This window comes from Salminus brasiliensis, chromosome 23, assembly GCF_030463535.1.
Source record: "Salminus brasiliensis chromosome 23, fSalBra1.hap2, whole genome shotgun sequence".
NCBI classification, from domain to species: Eukaryota; Metazoa; Chordata; class Actinopteri; order Characiformes; family Bryconidae; genus Salminus; species Salminus brasiliensis.
Genome location: NC_132900.1, coordinates 3995010 through 4016285, shown reverse-complemented (window position 1 = coordinate 4016285; position 21276 = coordinate 3995010). Strand labels below are relative to the sequence as shown.

At 42.3% G+C, this 21276-nt stretch overlaps 1 protein-coding gene across 1 annotated transcript in view; it reads right to left on the bottom strand.

Annotated features, from left to right (window-relative positions):
• Positions 1-21276, bottom strand: part of tmtopsa (teleost multiple tissue opsin a) — a 72280-nt gene that overhangs the window by 12738 nt on the left and 38266 nt on the right. The window contains exon 3 of the mRNA XM_072669211.1: positions 9955-10188. Coding sequence (XP_072525312.1) covers positions 9955-10188 — 234 coding nt within the window. The remainder of the gene's footprint in view (positions 1-9954; positions 10189-21276) is intronic.

Here is a 21276-nt window from a genome sequence, read left to right as displayed (position 1 = left end):
GTCCTTGTCACCACACTGCCCTACTATTAATCCCTTGATTTTCGAAGACATTCTGGGTGAGCAGGTGTCTAGATACTTTTGGACATGTAACACAGCATTCCTCTAATCTGTACTAGATATCAGGTCAAACATCACACCCTCCAGTCAGAACTGGAACCTGTCGTACCTGCTCTCTCTGGTTTGGCCAGTGTCTACAGTCCGGCAGGGGTCATTCCCAGTGCCTTCGTATTTCAGAAGGAAGTGAACATCAGTGAAATGAAAACCCTGCAGACGTTTACTCTTGGAAACACTTGATGATTACGGCATCCACTGTTCCAGTGGCCTATTTTAGATTCGGCCTTCGCGAGAAAGGCCCAAAATTAAATTCCTCGTCTCCTCGATCCAACGCTGCATCGAAAAACCCAAAACAAACAAGAGTCGCTGTGAAAGTATTGCAGCAATATTCTGCTTTCCAAAACTAATAAAAGCCTGGGGTTTAACTTTGGTCAGAGCTGTGAAACAGAGCTCAAGTGTAGCCCCTGGCTTGGGTCTCGTATTAAAATCCCCAGTGGCTCATGTCTGCATCCACTTCACTGCCGTTGCTTTCAGCTTTTCTCCTGTTACAGTTCTTTGGCTTTTCTCTGGATATTCCAGTTCTACAATTTCCAGACAATCTGCTGGAATTTTCATATTTCATATAAACTCAGTGGGGCAATCAGAGAAAGACCCATGCTGGAACTCCCTTTGAGGAACAGCAGTCAGTCTGACGCTTGGTTTGACACCCATTCATATTAGATTAATATAATAAAACCTCAAATATTGAAAATGATTTCCCAAGCATGGGCTGTGATACTATATACTGGATTATTGAGTTTGTGAGCATCGGGGCACCAGAGCGGAATGCAAATACTCTGTTAGGGCTGTAATTTGACTTCATAGGAAATGAAAACCCTCTGTTAGACTTTCACAAATTGGGTAAATTCTCTAACAAGCATCATATAGTCCATTAAAAGCCCATCTCCGGTTAACCCTTGGAAGTCAAACGTATCTCTGGTGAAAAACCATCACCTCATAACCATCATTTTCTCAGTAAAAGCCAGCATTTCAAACATCTGTGTCTGGAAGCTGATGAAAAGTCAAAGCACAGGTCAGAGAGCACCCTTCACCCATTTAACTGGACATACAGTACCTACCTGTTAAAGGTAGATCAAAGATGTTTGGGGAACCTTTGGAGGGTCTTTAGTTTGAAACTGTGGAGGAACCTTTTAAAGTGTTTTGAGGAACCTTCAAGGAACCTTTCCTCAAAGCACCTCCACTGTTTCAAATTAACGGACCTCCTCAAGCTCCTGATCTTCTACTTTTAACAGTGCATGAGCTCTTTTCTCTGTCAATCTGTTTTAATGTTGGACGACGTCTTTTACTTATTAGATTCAGGAAATGTAAAGACCCTAGATCTGGCAGCATCTTGCAGTCAGGTGATGCAAATATGAAGCTAATCAGTGGATCCCTACGTCATTAAGGCCTCACCTACCAAACGGTTCTGAGCCCCCTAGTACGGTTAGGTACTGATGGTTAGCTAACTGTGCTGAGAAAACTGGGCTCAGCCCTGTTTGTAAGAGTTTCGTGCTGAATGGGTTACCTTCAGTGTTTAGAATCGGTCAGCCTTGGATTTTACTTCTAAGCTCAAAACTCAAAATTTACTTCACCTTGAGTTCACATCTCTCTCTCTTTGACACTCCAGATACCCCAACGTATGTTTTTTTTAATAATATATCTCCTTTAAATAAATGAAAGGGTCTCTGACTTTTGCACAGCACTGTACATGATTAGAATTTCATAAAAATCATAAGAGGGTTATGAAATCAGCCTGTTGAGTTCATACCTAAAGATCTTTTAACTCTTAAAAGATCTTTTAGAGACGCACTTATCCACAGGCCGTCTTTTAGGCCTCAATTAGCAATCAGATGAAGGCAACTCACCAGAACCTTCTCCGCCGTCCTCCTCCTGGTAGTCTTGGTGGTCTTCGCTGGTGTGGAAACGGCTCATGTATCTGTACAGCATTTTTAGTCTTCAACTCGCCTCAACTCACAGTTACCATAGTTACGGGCTGGGAGGAATTGAAGACTGAAAATGACATACAGGAGAATCTTTGTTCTTTGGCTGGAGTACGACGAACCTCCTGAAACATCAGTCATCACTCATCACCCGCACTGCTGCCACAAGAAGCGCATGCATCATTCATCTCAGCGCTTCGTGGAGCACAGATTACGAAAATGGCCTTTACTTCAAACAGGACAGGACAGTTTATGTGTACAGGACTGACATCTTTTTTTTCTGGGTTCTTCTAGGTTCTTTTGGTGGGGGAAGGGGGCTGAGTGGTGGGGGGTAGAGGGACGTGTTGGATGAAGGCACGGATGAAGCAGAAGCTCTCCGTCAAACCCCGCATTTCAGACCAGCCTGAGGAAAAGGGCTCATTTAGCTGTCAACTGCATTTGCCTTAGCGTCACGAGCACTGAGAAGGAACTCAGATTTCATCTCATCTTCGCATCCATGTTCTTGTCTGTTCAAAGCTCTTGAACTAGATGACAAACTGCTCCCAGAAAGCACTCGAACCCAGAATTTAAAGACAGAGGTTCGGGGTTGGTGAAGTCAAGAACATCACAGAGCTTCTCTAGAGAAGACAGATGTGACGACTGTGGCCTACACTCACAGAGTGCTTTCAGAGTCTCAGCTCAAACATTAAACCTACCATTGTCGGCCTCCTGGTCACGGCACAAGGGTCAGTAAACTGTATAATGCCGGCATTATATATTAATAACCGCCCCCCATGATTCAAAAAGAAGCCCTTAGTAGTCCCTTAGAAAATCTGTGGCCATCTAACCACTCTCCTAACAGTAAGTGCACTTTATTATGTAACAATAAAGTAAAGACTTTAACATAAGTCATAAATTATGTTAAAATAATTAAACATTATAGCTTAATGACTCCAGAAATGTATAGTTATTAAAATCAGCCTGTTGAGTTTATACCTAAAGATCATTTAACACAAGAGCTGCCCTTATCCATCTTATCCAAACTATAAACCTACGTAAATGTAGCCATTGTCGGGTTCCTGGTCACGGTACGAGGGTCAGAAAATGGTTCATAACCTCAGTAAGATGCCGGCATTATATATTAATAACCCCCTGCCATGATTAAAAAAGAAGCCCTTAGTAGTCACAGGTAGGTGACATCATCTGAGCTCTCTTGGAAAATAAGATAAGATAAGATAAGATAAGATAAGATAGTCCTTTATTAGTCCCGCAGTGGGGAAATTCACAGTGTGACAGCAGAAAGGGATAGCAAGACACTCAGTTACAAAAATTTAGATAAATAATTTACACTATATACACAATATAAATAAGAATTAAAAAAGCAATAAACAATATTATTAATATTGTTTAATGTTATTAAACAATATTAAATCAGTGTCTGTCTCTAACCATGTCACCTACCTGTCCTAACAGTAAGTGCTATTTATTATTTATTTTACTATTTATTATATATAAATATTATATATTTATATATTATATATATATATATATATTTATTATAAATTTACTATTTATTATGTAACAAATTATGTTAAAATAATTCAACATTACAGCTAAATGACAGCAATAACTTTACAGGTTATGAAATCAGCCTGTTGAGTTTACACCTAAAGATCTTTTAACACTGAAGTCGCACTTATTCCTCAAAGTACTCAAATCCAGCTCAGCTCAGACATAAAACCTACGTAAATGTAGTCATTGTATAATGCCAGCATTATATTTATATATATATTAATACCCGCCCGTCATGATTCAAAAAGAAGCCCTTAGTAGTCCCTTGGAAAATCTGTGGCCACCTACCTGTCCTAACAGTAAGTGCTATTTATTATGTAACAAATTACATATTACATAGTCCTAAATTATGTTAAATAGTTAAACATTATAGCTTAATGACTCCAGAAATGTATAGTTATTAAAATCAAGTTATAAAATCAGCCTGCTGAGTTTATATCTAAAGATCATTTAACACTGGAGCTGCACTTATCCCTCAAAGTACTCGAATCCAGCTCAGCTCAGACATAAACCTACGTAAATGCAGCCATTGTCGGCCTCCTGGTCACGGGACAAAGGGTCAGGAGACTGTTGGTAAGCTCAGGATAATAATAAGTGAGAAAACACTGTTTGGAATATTAAACACTGCAGTTCAGATGGTCAAACTTCGCTGGCATAAACACAGATGGCTGTAATAATGGCAGACAGTTGGCTTGGGTACATCAATATATGAACAGTGAATAGTGGAATGAGGCTTTAGGAGATACTGCTGACCTGAACACTATCTGAGGATCCTACCTAAATAACAGCCTCCAAGGAGTTCATCTCTTCATCTCTGTATCTCCCAGTCTCTCTACACATTTCCTCAGAGCAGGCCATTTCGATTACTGACTGATGGAAACATTGTCCCAGATTGGCATTGTTAGCATTGTCCCAGGTTAACATCATTAGCATTGTTTACGTTTACGGCATTTAGCTGACGCTCTTATCCAGAGCGACTTACAAGGTGACTCCTATTACACAGGTGGGCCACTGTAGCGTTAGGAGTCTTGCCCAGGGACTCTTATTGGTGTAGCACAGCATAGTCACCCAGACTGGGAATCGAACCCTGGTCTCTCACATGATATAATAGCTCATTGGCAGCAAGTGGTTTTATCTGTTGCGCCACACCAACCACCACACATTGTCCCAGATTAGCATTGTTAGCATGGTCCCCAGGTTAGTATTACTTGTGTATTACTTGGACTAATAATGTTAACCTGGGACAATGCTAACAATGCCAATCTGGGACAATGCAAGTAATACTAACCTGGGGAGCATGCTAACAATGCTAATCTGGGACAATGCTAATGATGTTAACCTGGGACAATGCTAATGATGTTAACCTGGGACAATGCAAGTAATACTAACCTGGGGACCATGCTAACAATGCTAATCTGGGACAATGCTAATGATGTTAACCTGGGACAATGCTAACAATGCCAATCTGGCACAAGGCTAACATGGGACAATGCTAACAATGCCAATCTGGGACAATGCAAGTAATACTAACCTGGGGACCATGCTAACAATGCTAATCTGGGACAATGCTAACAATGCTAATCTGGGACAATGCTAATGATGTTAACCTGGGACAATGCTAACCTGGGACAATGCTAACAATGCCAATCTGAGACAATGCAAGTAATACTAACCTGGGGACAATGCTAATGATGTTAACCTGGGACAATGCTAACAATGCCAATCTGGAACAATGCTAATGATTTTAACTTGGGGACGATACTAACAATGCTAATCTGGGTCTTTCAGAAGGTGATTTGGAGAACTCAAAGGAGTTGGGTTCAGCTTCTAATAATGAGCATAGCGTAAAGCTAAGGGTTGGTACTAGATTTCGTTTGTACACAACTCTGCACATTACACGGGGTAAACAGGGCCTTAGACACTTTGACAAAGACCAAATTGTGGTGGCTAGCCGATTCAGACTGGGTCAGAACATCAGGTCTGATGACCGGTCCTGGGGTGTTTCCGGTATGCATCGGTCAGTATGTACCAAAAGTGCTCCAAGAAAGGACAACTGGTAAAAACAACAGGGGTCATGAGCACCTAAGGCTAATTGATGCTCATGGAGGCCCTGTTCCATCTGCTGTTACCTAATGAAACCAACATCTCTAGTAACTGTCCTACTGTTGCTTAGCAACAGGGAGACACACTACCATAAGCAGCCTTTGAAAAACAGTGTATGAACCCACAACAACAACAACAAAAAAACAACAACAGTGGCGTCCGTGCAGTGTGAACCCCTTTTCTTTGCACACACCTTTACTGGCGCCACAACTCCACCGGCAGACCACCGGCACCTTCCCCCAGACATCCGTCAACTGCAGAGGAAGTGTGCAAACAAGCGGCGTGTCAAGATTTGCGGGAATGTGCTGACAGCACTGCACTTTTCATCTATTTCCATACGCAGACAAAAGGGTGCAAGCAGTTGAGGAAGTGAGCAAATCTACAAAACAGGGAGGTAATTAATCAACTTTGGGATGCTCAGCGCCGCACTGCCGTTTGGGGGATCGCGAGGATGGGGCGAGAGAATGCATACAAACGGAGCAGTAATTAATAAGTGAAGCTGAACAAATGCAGTGGGATGGTTTACGAGCAAAGACAAGCAAAGCCAGCATTTCTTCAGGGGATTGTCTGATTGTCTGAACGCATGCATCTGACTTCATTCAAGGATAAATAAATACGGGTCAGGCACGGAAACTAGACGCTGGAAGAGAAGCAGTGCTGTGAAACTCAGAAGGTGTTTTGGAGAGCCCAAAGGAGATGTGCTCGGCTTCTAATAATGAGCATAGCGTAAAGCTAAGGAGTTGCCGTCATGCATAATCGGTCCACTCGAAAGTTGGACCCGCTCTTCAATAAACCAGCTTCAGACGTTCCAATGGAAAACACATCGGAGCGTTTGTCAGACTCGTTTAGCACGGACGAATGAAGACGAAAGAGGAACCAGAGCCAATACGATTGGCTGCTCATTCACTTATTGTTTGTTGTTTTCTGGCGTGAGCACGGCTCCGTGTCTCTGCGACTTGAGGGCCAGACAAGAAGCTGTCATGAGGGACTTTTGTCAAGCTGTCTGCTCTGTAATCTACATGCTAATCCCATTAAAGTGCTGAATTGCACTTGAACACTTTGAACGGCACCCTGCCGGATAAGGAAATTGCCTGTGGCGTATCAAGAGGATGGAACAACCTGTCACTGTGTGCACATCCTTAACCGCCCTTGAACACTGTCAGACATGCATGCTGTCTCTGGGTTTCGTAGACGCCTGCAGTTCATTAAGACGGTATGTGGCAGTATATCGCTCAGGTTTCAAATTGAAGTATTGTTTTGGAGAACTTCTTGGTGGCTCCGAGTGGTCCAGTGGACTACAGCGCTGCCACTATGATCCCAAGACTAGGAGTGCTGGTTGCTGCTTGCCGTCACCAGCCGGAGTCAGAGAGAGCACAATAGGCCTTACTCTGTCAGGGGTGGGTTGATTAGACTTCCTCCCCACATCACTTGGTTGGTTGGTCAGCACAGGCATCTGTTAGCTGTTGTATCGGAGCTGGGGAGCCATGCTTTCCTCCGGAGACGTGCGAGTCTTCATCCTTCTAGTGAAAGAGGAAGCTCACATGAATAGGCACCGGGTAACTGGCCTTCCAGGTGGGTAGAAAAAATTTGGTCACATTAGAAATCAGTTATTATAAAAGAAAAATGTAAAGGTGCCTGACGCAAGTTTACCAGACGCTTTGACATCTACACATCATTTGAGGTCAGTTAAGTCCAGGGCTCCACATGCCACCTTTACAACAAACCAACATACCATCATGTGGGTTGTCCATTTCACAAAAGTCTATTTTCAGTGTCGACCTGAGGAGGCTAGGTTCACCCTCTCAGCAGTAAGAACGTTTCCACTGCAGAAGCTCCAGATCTCATCGGAACCGATAAAGCAGGTAAACATAAATCCAGTAAAAAGGAGAAACAAGAGCTTCTCATTCTGAAGAAAGAAAGTAGTGAGATCTTGTCGGTGAGCTAGTCTGAAGAACAGAGCTCGGTTCCTCCAGGGTTCTTCTGGACGCCCCCCATTCCAGCCAGCACAGCATGGAGGATGTGTTCAATCAACTCCATCAGCAGCAGCAGCTCACCTGATTTACCATCATTAAGCCCTGATTTACCACCAAACCAGGTGTTGATCTGAGGAGAGCTCTAAATAACACTAGACTCCATGAGGAGAACTTTGGAGATGTTCTAATGATGAACACAGTGATGGAGAACCACCACCACCACTTTCTGTAGGAATGTTATTACAGGTGTTTGTTAGAAAACAGCAAGTACTGTAGATTTTTTTGCAATTAGGAAGTCCAAAAAGCGGCTCGAGTGGTAATAGCGCCCCCTTGTGGTCACTTTTCAGCCTTCTAAACAGAAGTGAAGGTGCTAGAAAATCCTCAAAGTAATTTAATAACAGTTCATACACTGCTTGGCTAAGTTTCTTGGCTAGGTTTCTGTGGGCATGATAAGCATATGTTGTGGACATGAACTTGCAGAGCCATTCTTCAGCCAGGCCTATATTTTGCCACAAGGTCCCAATGGCACACATATAGAAATGGCCCCAGGAGAGGAAGATATACAGCACAAACCCACCCACTAAACAGATGGTGTCTTTTTAGCCCTCTCCACTGTGCCTTTTATTGAGTTAGGCCTGCTTTCTGCTGCCGCGCCGGCGCCTTGATGTGGCTGTATAAATAGAACGTCTCCCGGCGATGTGAGTGGACGGGACAGCCCCGTATTTGCCCTGCTCGCTCGGTGCCAAAGCACATCCCTGACAGCTTGACTGATGGCGTGATGAGCGCGATGAACTGGATTGTTTCACACCAGAGCGTAACACTGACACACTCACGTCGCACACCCTCTATCAACCTGACGGCGGCAGATGAACTGGGCTACAGAACCCCTGATCAAACTCCCTCGTCCGCAGCTCTGAGAGTATCACCATGCGATGCCAGCCCACCACGAGCACAGCCAAATCGTAGTTGTGAACACGGCTGAATCATCTGAATCAGAGCTGATGTGCCACAAACCATATTTGGGCAGATTCACACAACACCTCACATAATTCACAGTGACCTAAAAGCAAACAGCGGTTTGCTGGTTCCCCTGGTTTGCATGTGGGGTTCCTGATTCCTAACAGAACACCACCCTGCAAAAAAAATCCACCTGAACTAGCCGGACTGTGAAATTCCCCAAGTCTTCTTTCTATGTTCACATATAGGTAAGTCATCCACACACTCCACAGCACACACACACACATTTAGGTGATTAACAACCAATATATTTATATTATCTACATAATATACATATATATACATATTATATACAGTTCACTTTTCACCTTTTGTCGGATCACCTAACGGGCCGGCCAAGAAGAAGCAATTTCTTCTACTGACTTATTGACTGACTGACCAACTGACTAGAGGCAAGGACTCTGAGGACTACATTTAGCCACAAAGCTAACAAGTATCTGTGCTGATTAGAGAAGCGGTAATCTTAGGTAAGCTAAGGTATTAGCAGTGCACTGGTCTCCGGCCAGAATTGACGCCGCAGTCTTAGCATCGCTGCTGCGACATTAGCATATCTACTGCACCGTTAACATCGCTACTGCAGCGTAAGCATCCCTACCGTGGTGTTACTCACAAGCCATGTCCGTAATGCCCTGGGCCCTTCTTACCTAAACACTAGTAAATAAGTAGTCTACATCTTAAGGCTCTGAGAGCAAGGCTTGAGTCCCCACTGTTAAAATGCCATTGACCGGTCTAACCAGCCAATGGCAATCCAGCAAAACTAGGCTTGCCTGTTTTTTCCTTGTTTTCATCAGTTACTTGCATGGCACTATTGTAAAGTACTACATTGATATTTGCAAAAAATTTAATTATTATTTACATGATATTCACATGATCCATGTAGTTCTGACAGATTGCAATACACAACAGGAACTGTAGGGGGTGACATAGCTCATATTGCTTCCCTGCAAAGCTACAGAAGGAGTTAAAGCGGGGTTCACGTTGTGTTTTTTGTAAAAGTTTCTAGCGTAAGGTTTACGAATACTTTTATTCTTCACTCAGCATTGTTTTAATTATGCTTCTCCCCGTTGCTAAGCAACAATAGATATGTTGCTATCAGCTGTGCTAGCTAGTAATCATTTTGATATGATGTACAGGCCGAAAACTGAAATCAAGGTACTCTACAGTTCAGGGCACTCTAATCACTCGTCTTTTACAACGAACTCTGAAGGACAACCTTGCCTTAGATCTGATTGGTCAACAACAAGTACCTCAGGAATAATAAAACTTTTTTTCCTCACCTGTTTGTTCATGAAAATGTAGATGATGGGGTTGATGACCGTGCTCGTTTTGGCCAGCAGTGAGGGCACGATGCTGGCCTCCGGCGTGATGAGGTCCGGGTCTCCAAACGTTGCCAGCAAGGCCATGATGCCGTAGGGAAGCCAGCAGAGCAGGTAGCAGGCCACCATGGTGATGACCATAAGGAGGACGCGCTGCTCCCGCTTGCGGCCCATGGCCGTGCTCACTCCACTGACCTTTGGGACCAAAGGGGGAAAAGAAATGGTGAAAGGTGGAGAACAACCACCACACCGTCTATCCATGGCGCTGTTCACATTGACAGTTTGAGTTTTGACAGAAACTTTGGGAAGTCCAATGGCTTCACCTGCTTTAGCACTTTCTAGCTGCCTTAGCTAACATGTCCAAAACTTTGCAGACACCTGCTTGTCCAACATTTCTTCTGAAATCAAGGGTATTCATAAAGTCAATGGTTTTCCTCCTGTACCTGCCTCTGATATTCTGGGGAAGATTTACCCTAGATGTCGGAAGATTGCTGTGAGTAAAGGTAAAAGGTGCACGTATTTGTCACTGTACAGTGTACAGCAAAATGTGTCCTCCGCATTTAACCCATCTGGTAGTGAACACACACTCACACACACACATGTGTTAGGGGCAGTGAGTACACACACACACACCCAGAGCGGTGGGCAGCCAACTCCAGCGCCCGGGGAGCAGAGAGGGTAAAGGGCCTTGCTCAAGGGCCCAACAGTGGCAGCTTGCTGATCCCGGGAATCGAACCCACAACCCTGTTATCGATATCCCGGCGCTCTAACCGCTGAGCTACCACTGTATTTGATTGCATTCAACCACAAAAGCATCAGTGATCTTAGATGATCAGTTCTGCCACTCCAACTCATCCCACTGGAAAATTTGTAAACTGTAAATCCGCTGAGCTCTCATTAAGCTGGACAGGACTCTTTACTAATGTTCTGAAACGCTGTCATTAAGAGTGTGTTAAGATCTGTCGCTATCAGCTGTACTAGCTAGTAATCATTTTGATACAACGTCCAGGCCGAAAACTCTTAGGCACTTTGGAAAAGTAGTAAATCGATTAGCAAAAGGGGTGCAGCTCGTCAAAACGAGCTAAAGTAAACTAAAGTATCACTGATGTGATGATTAATTAGCTGTGAAATCAAGGTACTCTACAGTTCAGGGCTGTCATTAAGAGTGTACAACAGCTGCTACAGCCTGCTCGAGTCAGTTACTAAGATTTAACACGCACAAGCAATGCACAGAAATTCACGAAGCCAGTAATTCCAGAACATGTGGCCAATGATGACGAATATGGCCTAGCTTTAACACCAGTGAACGATGCTGTGGGGAAAAACAGGTAAAAACAGACGCAAGAGCAAATGGTTAGTAAATTAGCTAATCATAAGCATTGGCTTCTTACCATTTAACACCAATCAGGCTATTTTAAGGTTTTTGGTTTATTACCACTGGCAACTTCAGGGTAATAATAACGAAATTTGCATTTAGTGCATATATATATATATATATATATATATATATATATATATATATATATACGCTGCTCCCGCTTGCGGCCCATGGAAGTCCAAAAAACAATAAGCATGATAATAATAAATCAAATAACACGATAGCAACATATGTGAAAATTAAATAAAGCCACTTTAAAGAGCCCATCTCATAGGAAACACTGTTGATGAAGTATGTAAACAGTCCATATATGGTAATTAAACTGCAAAAAACTGCCCATTCGAATGAATTGAACTGACAATTTGAATAAATTTACATACAGTATATCCACCCATTCATTCAGCTCCAATTAAAGATATATGGAGTTTCAGCCTGCAATAAGAACATCCAGTCAGAACACGACTGACTGTGTCTATATGCACCTAACATAAGCCTAATGATACGTAGGTCCCCCTTTGTGCCACCAAAACAGCTCTGACTCCTCAAGGCATGGACTCCACAAGACCTCTGAAGGTGTCCTGTGGTGTCTGGCACTGAGACAAGACATGAGCAGCAGATCACAGCTCACAGTCCTGAAAGTTGTGAGGTGGGGCCTCCATGGATTGCATTAATGAGCCTAGTCCTAGACTATTGGTAGATACTGACCACTGCATGGGACCATGGAACACCCCAGAAGCCCGGCCTGATGACCAGGAGATGATCTGACCCAGTCTGACTCGCCTAGCCATTGCTGGTTTGGCTTAAATTATCACACTTGCCCACTTTTCCTGCCTTTAACACACCACCTTCAAGAACTGACTGTTCACCTGCTGCCTTATCTATCCAGCCACTAGAACCAGACCATTTTTATTTAAGGTCATGGCTGATCTGTGTATATCAGCGTATGCTCCACTAGCTGTGTGAGATATTAAACCAGACCTGAAAATGGTTGAAAAACGGTCACACAGTTTATATTGACCCAATGGGACAGAACCAAAATGCATGAAAAGGGGAGGTTATGGGCCTTTTAATGCCGCAGTGTACAGAGAGCCTTCAGCTCTGCCTTTTCCTCGCTGTCAGGTACCATAAATAAGAGTGCCTTAAGTGTAACCATAATGCTGCTACTTTGACAGTCTGTGGTTTCACGGGGCTACGAGTCTGACATTATTTGAGAGAACGAGGTGCTAACCATGAATAATAGAACAAGGGTACCAAAGAATTGTGAAAATCCCTCTTTTTGCACTAATCAGTCACTAATCGATACTTGCTGGGAGCTTTTTTATTGTTACATGTTCTAATATAGAATTAAAAATTCATAATGTACCATTAACAAATTATTTAATATTAAAATCTGCAAAAGCACATTTACGAAGATTAACATTTCTGGCTTATAGCAGTTTAGCGTCTCCCATTTGATTGTTGTTGACGTGAAAATAGACTGTTGGCAGGTTGTACGATAGTGATGAGCATCACAGTACCAGTATCAGGCTCCCATTACAAGTAGAGTACCTCTGTATTCATTACATAAGGCTGAACTCACCTTCCCACAATTACAAGCTTACATACATATACGCTTACTGGATTTGGCTCCAGTACTGTAGGTGGCGCTACAACATTCATTGGTCATTTCCATGGCTATTGAAAAAAGAACTGCATGTTTTAATGTCCTCTGAAGCTTTAGCTTTAGTTTGCCAGGATGCTCAGACTCAGAGAAAAGGCAGAGCCAGGTTAGCTTTGTGATTGGTCAGGGTTATGGTGATGTAAGCATGACCACTTTTAGGACCGCCCATTCCACATGAATACTGGTGAAATACAGCAGACATTTATTAGACTTTGGGAAGATATTCATAAGACATACTTTATATGTTTATAACTGGGGGCCCAGAGGAGCCAGATTAACTTAATAAGAGTTACTGTAACCATGGTAATCATCGTAATCATAGTAATCCTGACACTTACATGTGTTATACTCATGGACATAGTCAGTTATGACAAGTCATGGTAGCTTCTAGCATCCAACCATAACATTTATGATGGCATGGCTATGTCAGTGTCATAGTCCACGTTCTGTCTGGGGAGCCCGTAAAGCAGGAAAAAGGAAAGCATCCCTGGAACTGCTCGAAATCTCTTTTCCTGAGGGAATAATTCGTTGGCCAAATCTCGTGGTTCAGTCATTAACCTCTCAAGCTTTCTAATTTCACAAATAATCTTCTACATCCAACTCATTACATGCTCTGACTGCGGCGATGCGGCCTGGTGGCAGTGAGACGCCAGAAACAAATGGAAACTGGAACAAGACGATCTCCAAAACTGAGCGATGCTTTAAAATGCACACTCACATGAAAACTTAATAATATTAGAATATATAAAATGTAAGGATAAAGCAACTCATTTACCATAACTAATAGATACTCTAAATATTAGATAGCTTATAAAATGCAAAATCATCTTAAAAGATTAAAAGAAAAATTGTTTTACCATCTTTCATGCTTTTTTAAAATTATTAATTTCATGCCAATGTCACAAAATATAAATAAATAGATCAATATATATATATATATATATATATATATATATATATATATATATATATATATATATATATTATTATTATTATTATTATTTTTTTTTTTTTTTTTTGAAAATTAGAAAAATCAAATAAAAATTAAAGGGTAAAATCACACTGGTTTTATTTACATTTACACGTTCAGGCATTTTTAGGCTGTGCATTCAAGAAGACTCATGGCGGGTTAGGCCAGACACAGAGGGATGAACACTCGAGATGGGTCCAATGCAAAAGGTTTATTAACAAAACACAAGGGGGCAAAATAAAGCAATAGAAGCAGCAGCTACAGGTTATACATGTGAACACAACACAAACTTGACAAAGCAGAGGGCGAAAACAAAACACACCTGGGACTGGGGGTTTAGCTAGGGGAACCAGGTACTAGGCAAGAACGGCTAGGCCGATCCAAGCTGGAACTGGAACTGCTAGCTGGTCGCCTAGCTGGAACAAGAGTCATGGGTATAGCTTGGCAGAGAGCGAGCGAGCCTCGCTGAGTCCTCGAATGGCCGGGTGGCCTGCTCGCGAACGAGGAAGTCGAGCAAAAGCTGGCCTTAACACAGCGTGAGCAGTAACGGGAACCTCTCGGGCTACCTCAAGGTTCCAAACATGCAATTCTTGGCCTAGAACTAAGCGTCAAGGCTCCTTAAGTACCCCCAGCCTCAGGTGAAACGCATGAACACAAAACGAGACACTGAATCGACACAATGAACCAAATATGAACACAATAAGGCAGAAGTCCTTTTTTGGGCCTGTGGGTGGCGGCTCGGCATCGCCCCGGGGGAGGGCGCGATACCGAGGGGCTGACAGTCATTCGCATCACTTGTGGTACATGGGTTGGAACCCTGTGGAATGGTCCCAGATACACCCAAAAAGAAAGTATTGAATAAATAAATTAGTAATAATTATGAAAATATCTAGAATATAAGAAGGGTCGACATAAATAGGAAAAGTGCGAGAAAGCAGAGAAATTAACGTAGCAGATTGAGGTGAGTGTAGCAACAGGAATAAGTTAAAAGCAGTAGCATAATAAAGTGTTCAAGTGTCCTCAAAAAGTGTAGTGGGACAATCTGGGGAAGCAGTTTGGCCAAAAGTTGATGTAGATGCAGGTATAGTGAGTTTCTCTAACTTGGTCGTGTTCATGTGTTGTTTATATATATATATATTTTTTTTTGGGGGGGGCAGTTAAAAAACAATGGCAGCTCTTAATCTTTTTATTTTATTTATTTATTTTTATTATATTAATTTAGTGTATTGTAGTTATAGTTTACTAATTGAATTAATGTATATTATTTGATATTTTACGCTGATTAACTGTTCGGCCATGTTGGAAAGCGATTGTTCGGGTGGCGCACCCTGGTGGGAATATCATTTTCCCCAATAAAACCTACTTCAAGTACAGCTCGGCTCGACCCGCCATCCCTTAAGATCCACGGAAGACGAGCGACCAGACTTGTTTCTGTCCTGCATCGAAGTGGTGGAACGAGCTTCCCCTGGGTGTCCAACGCTCGCTGTCTTCAAACCCAGACTAAAGACCCTCCTCTTCCGAGATTACTCAGGTGAAGAGAAGAGTATGATGGTCTCCATATTGACTTGTGTTTAGTAGTGTCTAAACTTTGATGTCTGAATTTTTAGTCTACTCAAACTAGCTGAGGTTTTTCTTGAGTAAACAGTGAAGCTCTTTTGTACGTCGCTCTGGAGCAGAAAGTGTAACATAATATGGAGTTATGTAATAACTGAAAATTTGGAACTCCTCCCCTCCATTTCTACACACTATAAGACCGTTCCTCTTCCTTCTCGTTCTCGTGACGAAAACTTGCACCCCACCACCGCCCCTGCTCCTCCTGATCATCCATACTCAACCTTTACCTGGCTTCGGGTCCCATCAGCTTGACGCCCCCCAGAACTCCAGCCTAAATTTCTCGAGTTCTCCTCCTTGCCTCAGCTAGCGTGGTCCGCAAAGTAAATGTAAAAAGAGTCTGGGGAAAAGAGGACGTACAGTCAAAGTACCTACTTTGCCTTATGTATGCTAGTATGCTGTATTGCTGTATTTGCTCCCTAGTTAGCATTTGCTCTCTAGCTGTTCAGACTCGAACAGAGTGAAGCTATTCAAGCAGGAGTAGTTTTCATTAAGACTACTGGAAGGGACAAGCGACATTAGTGTGACAGCTGAGGTTATAGCCTGCTCAAGCTTTCGCCAAAATTAGCACCTTCCAATTTACACTGGAAGGGGAGAAATTATAGTTAAGCAAATGTAATTGAATAAAAAAAGGGCTTGGAGCCTATTTGGGGCATGCATGTGTGTCCACAGGACTAACATTAACCTTTAATTAAGAAGAGATTTAGGTTCCTTGGGAATTCAGCTCCCTCCTTTTTCTGTCTTTTCATGCAGAATCCCCAAGGAAAGAGTTTAATGGTTGCATTCTTTTGGCAATAGCATTGCGGTACATGATTATACTGCATACGCCCAACGTACTGATCAGGAACCCCACAGCAGCATTGCACAGTCACACCGTACCGCATTATGATCTACAGTCCATTACAACAGCAGGCCGTGAAGGGCTACTGAGCACAAAAAAGGCCAGTGTTTATAATTAAGGACCACAACAAACACAAATTTGCTAGAAAAGCAAAACCATGGCCTTTAGAAACCTTTAAATGTGAGTTAAAACTTCAGAGTTTCCTTAAGACTGCCCTATTTTAGGCTACTGGCGGCGGGTTCTCTAGTCTAGGCTATAATTACGTCATCCAGACTGACATTTCCAGGTTAGCAGGCCACGTCGGTTTGAGTGACAGTGAAAAGATGAACAGCGGTAATTATCAGCTGTCCTTCCTTACGTCCCGCCAGCTGTCCTATATTTACATATGTGTAGGAGGGTAATATAAAGAGCGTATTTTCATTACAGATGGCCCTTTGGCAAGCATGAACTCCTTGCCTGTGCTCTAAGTTTTCTCTGTCGCTGTAGTTTGCTTCTTAGGTTTCGTAACAGGGCTAAGAGACTGCAGCTAACTGGTAATGGAAGCGTGTACACCACCAATTAGCATGCTGCTAACGGCAGGCCTAAATCATCACACTCTTCTGAAACCTTCTGGGACTTGCTTATGTGGTTTCTGACACTGTGAGACACACTGTGAACCTTTATAATCTTCGACAAGAGTGCATGACCCTGCATAGGTACAACATGCTGTACTTTTGATTTATATATATATATATATATATATATACACAGCTCTGGAAAAAGTCTCTACGTGTCTGGCAGTTGTTTTATTCAAGATATTTCATCAAACAGAGCTGAGTTACCTGAATCTGCAGACTATGAATGGCATAAAGTCCCAACAGCAATGTGAAAGACTAGTGGACAGCCGGCCGAGATATGACAGCTGTGATTGGCCGTCAAGGTTATTATTTCACCATAGTGATTTCTGAATGCTCTCAAAGTTCAGATATTAGTACTGTGTTTAAATCTGAATAAAAACTTCTTTACATTATAATTATTATAATCATTTATTTGCATTATTTTTAGCAGGTGTTAGCATAAATGCATGCTCTAAATATTAATATTTTTATATGGAGTTTAGGGGGAATGTTGTCCATGGTTTATGAAATACAATGCAAATAATAACCTTAAACACACTGCCTATCAACAGTAAAACCAGAGAAACTGATCATGTAGGGTGGTCTCTTCATTTTTTCTGGAGCTGTATATATATATAGCAGACAACGGACAGATGAGATGGTGAAAGCTAGTTTTTTTCTGCCTAGCCAGGTCCCTGTATATATATATGTGTGTATGTATATATATATATATATACACACACACATATATATATATACATATAACGTCACTAGCTTTTACCATCTCTTCTGCTCCCTTGAAAACAAACTGGACTGCCTGGCTATATAATTTTTTTGGAAATTATTCGGAGAAAGCCGAACCTGAGTTGGAAGCCGAGTGTGGGCTACACATAAATACATATATAAAAAACATAAATAAATGTATCAATAAAAATGTAATTTCACATAAAAGCACAGTATATTGTGTTTATTTACATTACATTCTTAGGCTGTGGACAATCGGGGGAAGCAGTTTGACCAAGGTTGTAGATGCCGGTATATCTATGCTTTCAAGTACACATTAGGTGGTGAGTTTCTCTAACTTGGTCGTGTTGGCGAGTGTGGGCTAGGCTAAAAGCTAACCAGGCTGAGATCTCTTTAGCTTGCTAGCTTCAGTGTGTCTATCAGTGTGTTTCACTGGGTAACAGGGTGGTAAAATAGGCTTGTTAAATGACATCTGAGCATTTTCCCAAAATACTAGTGGGGGTAATGATAGTAATAGTAATAGTAAGTCACATGGTAACTATTTATACATTAAACAACTACTTAGATACTCAATAAATGCCTAAAGTCTTCAGAATCTTTAATAGGGACTCAGTTCTGGGCAGATCGTAAGTGGGCCTAGCAGAGATACTTTTCCCTGCTACTGAGCGTCACTGTTTTAAACAATCAAGATTTTCATGTATCCAGAAGAGGCTCTTCAAAACACGCTACAAACGGCAAAGCCCAGCTGAAGGTGGCCATCTGAAGCAGCCAGACCTCAGAAGCCTGTGGTCAAGGTCTGCCTACTGACCTGATAGCCTGGCTGACTTTCAAGGATTTCAGTCGATACGAAGACAGATGGCATTTGGATGAAAGTGAGCGCCGCACCAGGGAACAGAAAGACAGGCCGCGGGTCCTGAGAGTGCTCAACAGCCTTCACTCGGACACTCGGCCAGAGCATGGGAGACAATCCTGGTCTTAATTCCACATAATGAACCAATTTTAAGGTGCTTGTCTACATAAATAGATTACAGGAAAACAAGTGAGTTTACAGTGTTGGGAGTGTTGGAAGTCCACCAGGCCCAAATCTATCAGCTCTGGTCCTAAGGATAATGAGATGCAGCTGGTGATTATATTAGGTTGGGTTTAGAGGAGTTGGGTGAATGCTAGTCCAAGAAGCCAGACACCTGATGACTAGTATAAGTCTAAAATATACACACTCCTCTTACAAAGTCCTCTTTGGGCTTGCAGACAGCAGACCCAGACACATCCACAGCTTGCAGACACCTCCACAGAGCTGTAAGGCTGTCTGATTCTACCATTCATCTAGGCCTATGGTTCTCAGGCATCCTTGATGCAAAGCCAGGGGATCCATAGGCCGATAAAAACTTTGATTTGAACCTTGTGGCAAATGAACATGCAGAGTTGCATCATATCTTCACAAACGCAATGCAGGAACTCATGAAAAACCCTGGCAAACTATCCTGAAATTGAATTGCACCTCCTGAATCCAAATGTAGATTAGGCAATGTGTGAACCTCCACCTCAACGAGTTTCTCCTTCTGGCAAGCTGTCCTGTTTTTGTTCAATCGTTCCAACATGGCTAAGAAATGCTGTCTTTGTTCCTGAGAATCCATAAAAATTCATAAAAAAACAATCTCTGCATTATTGAGGAGTAAACAAAGTCAATCGGACTGCTCAGATATATAAAAAATTGCTTTTTTAAAAACCAAGAACTGTTCACGGTGTTGGTGAATAGAACAAGCCTTTCAAGCTAAATTTGATGCCTCTAAAAGCTCAGACATGGAAAGTTATTACATAAAATGTGCCTAGAAATAAGCTGCCTTCCACTTTTTCAGTCTGATACCGATGCCACAGCCTTGAGTATCTGCTGATACTGATACCACAGCCTTGAGTATCTGCTGATACTGATACCACAGCCTTGAGTATCTGCTGATACTGATACCACAGTCTTGATTATCTGCCGATACTGATACTAATACCACAGCCTTGAGTATCTGCTGATACTGATACCACAGCCTTGAGTATCTGCTGATACTGATACCACAGCCTTGATTATCTGCCGATACTGATACCACAGCCTTGAGTATCTGCTGATACTGATACCACAGCCTTGATTATCTGCTGATACTAATACCACAGCCTTGAGTATCTGCTGATACTAATACCACAGCCTTGAGTATCTGCTGATACTGATACCACAGCCTTGAGTATCTGCTGATACTGATACCACAGCCTTGAGTATCTGCTGATACTGATACCACAGCCTTAAGTATCTGCTGAATATCTGCTGATACTGATACTGATATTCCAGCCTTGAGTATCTGCTGGCTAGCTATAAGAAGTTCCATTAAAACATCTACGAGTATTTCCTTGTATCTGAAAAACCAGATCAACCAGGTAATGAACCATTAAAGCAATCAATCGGATCTTTGAATCAGCAAATGAATCATTATGAAGAAATTCACACGCCTACAAACATGGACTGGCTTTCCCAGAAGCATCTTACCACAAAACGGCGATTCCTAAATGGTCGAGCAAGCATAACTCTAAACACTCTCTCTCTTTGGGAAACTGGCTCCTGGTTGATGGGCTACTTTCAGACTGAGATTATAGTTGTGGGTGGCTGTGTGCTCTGGCAGGTCTGGCAGGTTGAAGGTGTGTTGACTGAGCGAAGTGAAACCCTCAGACAGCGCTGTTTGCTCAGGAAAGACAAACAAGTATTCTCCAGGGTCAGGGAACTGACCATTTACACAGCACACTGACCACAGGTAAACTTAATGCTTTCGAACTCACTGAGCATCATGTAAGCTCATGCAGCCATCTGTCAAACTGAGAGGCTGTAAATGGACCTGAATGGCTGTTAGAGATGGCTTACAACCACAGACAGCAATGGTGTACATCACACTGCTGTGTATTGCACTACTGTACATTACACTACTGCATATTAGTACTGTACATCACATGACTATATCACAACTGCACTGTTGTATCAGATTATACAGCACTACTGTATATTACACTATTATATATGCCACTACTGTACAACATCCCACCTTATATCACACAATTGTATATTACTCCACACCACTGTACATTACACTACTGTACATTACACTACTATGCACAATACAGTGCATCACACGTCTGTGCAGCACACCACAGTACATCATACTACTAGATATTACACCACTATACATCACACCACTGTACATCATACTACTACATATTACACTACTGTACATCACACTACTGTACATTACACCACTATACAGCACACTACAGTACATCACACTACTGTATATCACACTACTGTACATCACACCACTGTACACTGCACTCCTATACATCACACCACTGTACATCACACTACTGTACATCACACTACTGTACATCACACTACTATACAGCACACTACAGTACATCACACTACTGTATATCACACTACTCTACATCACACCACTG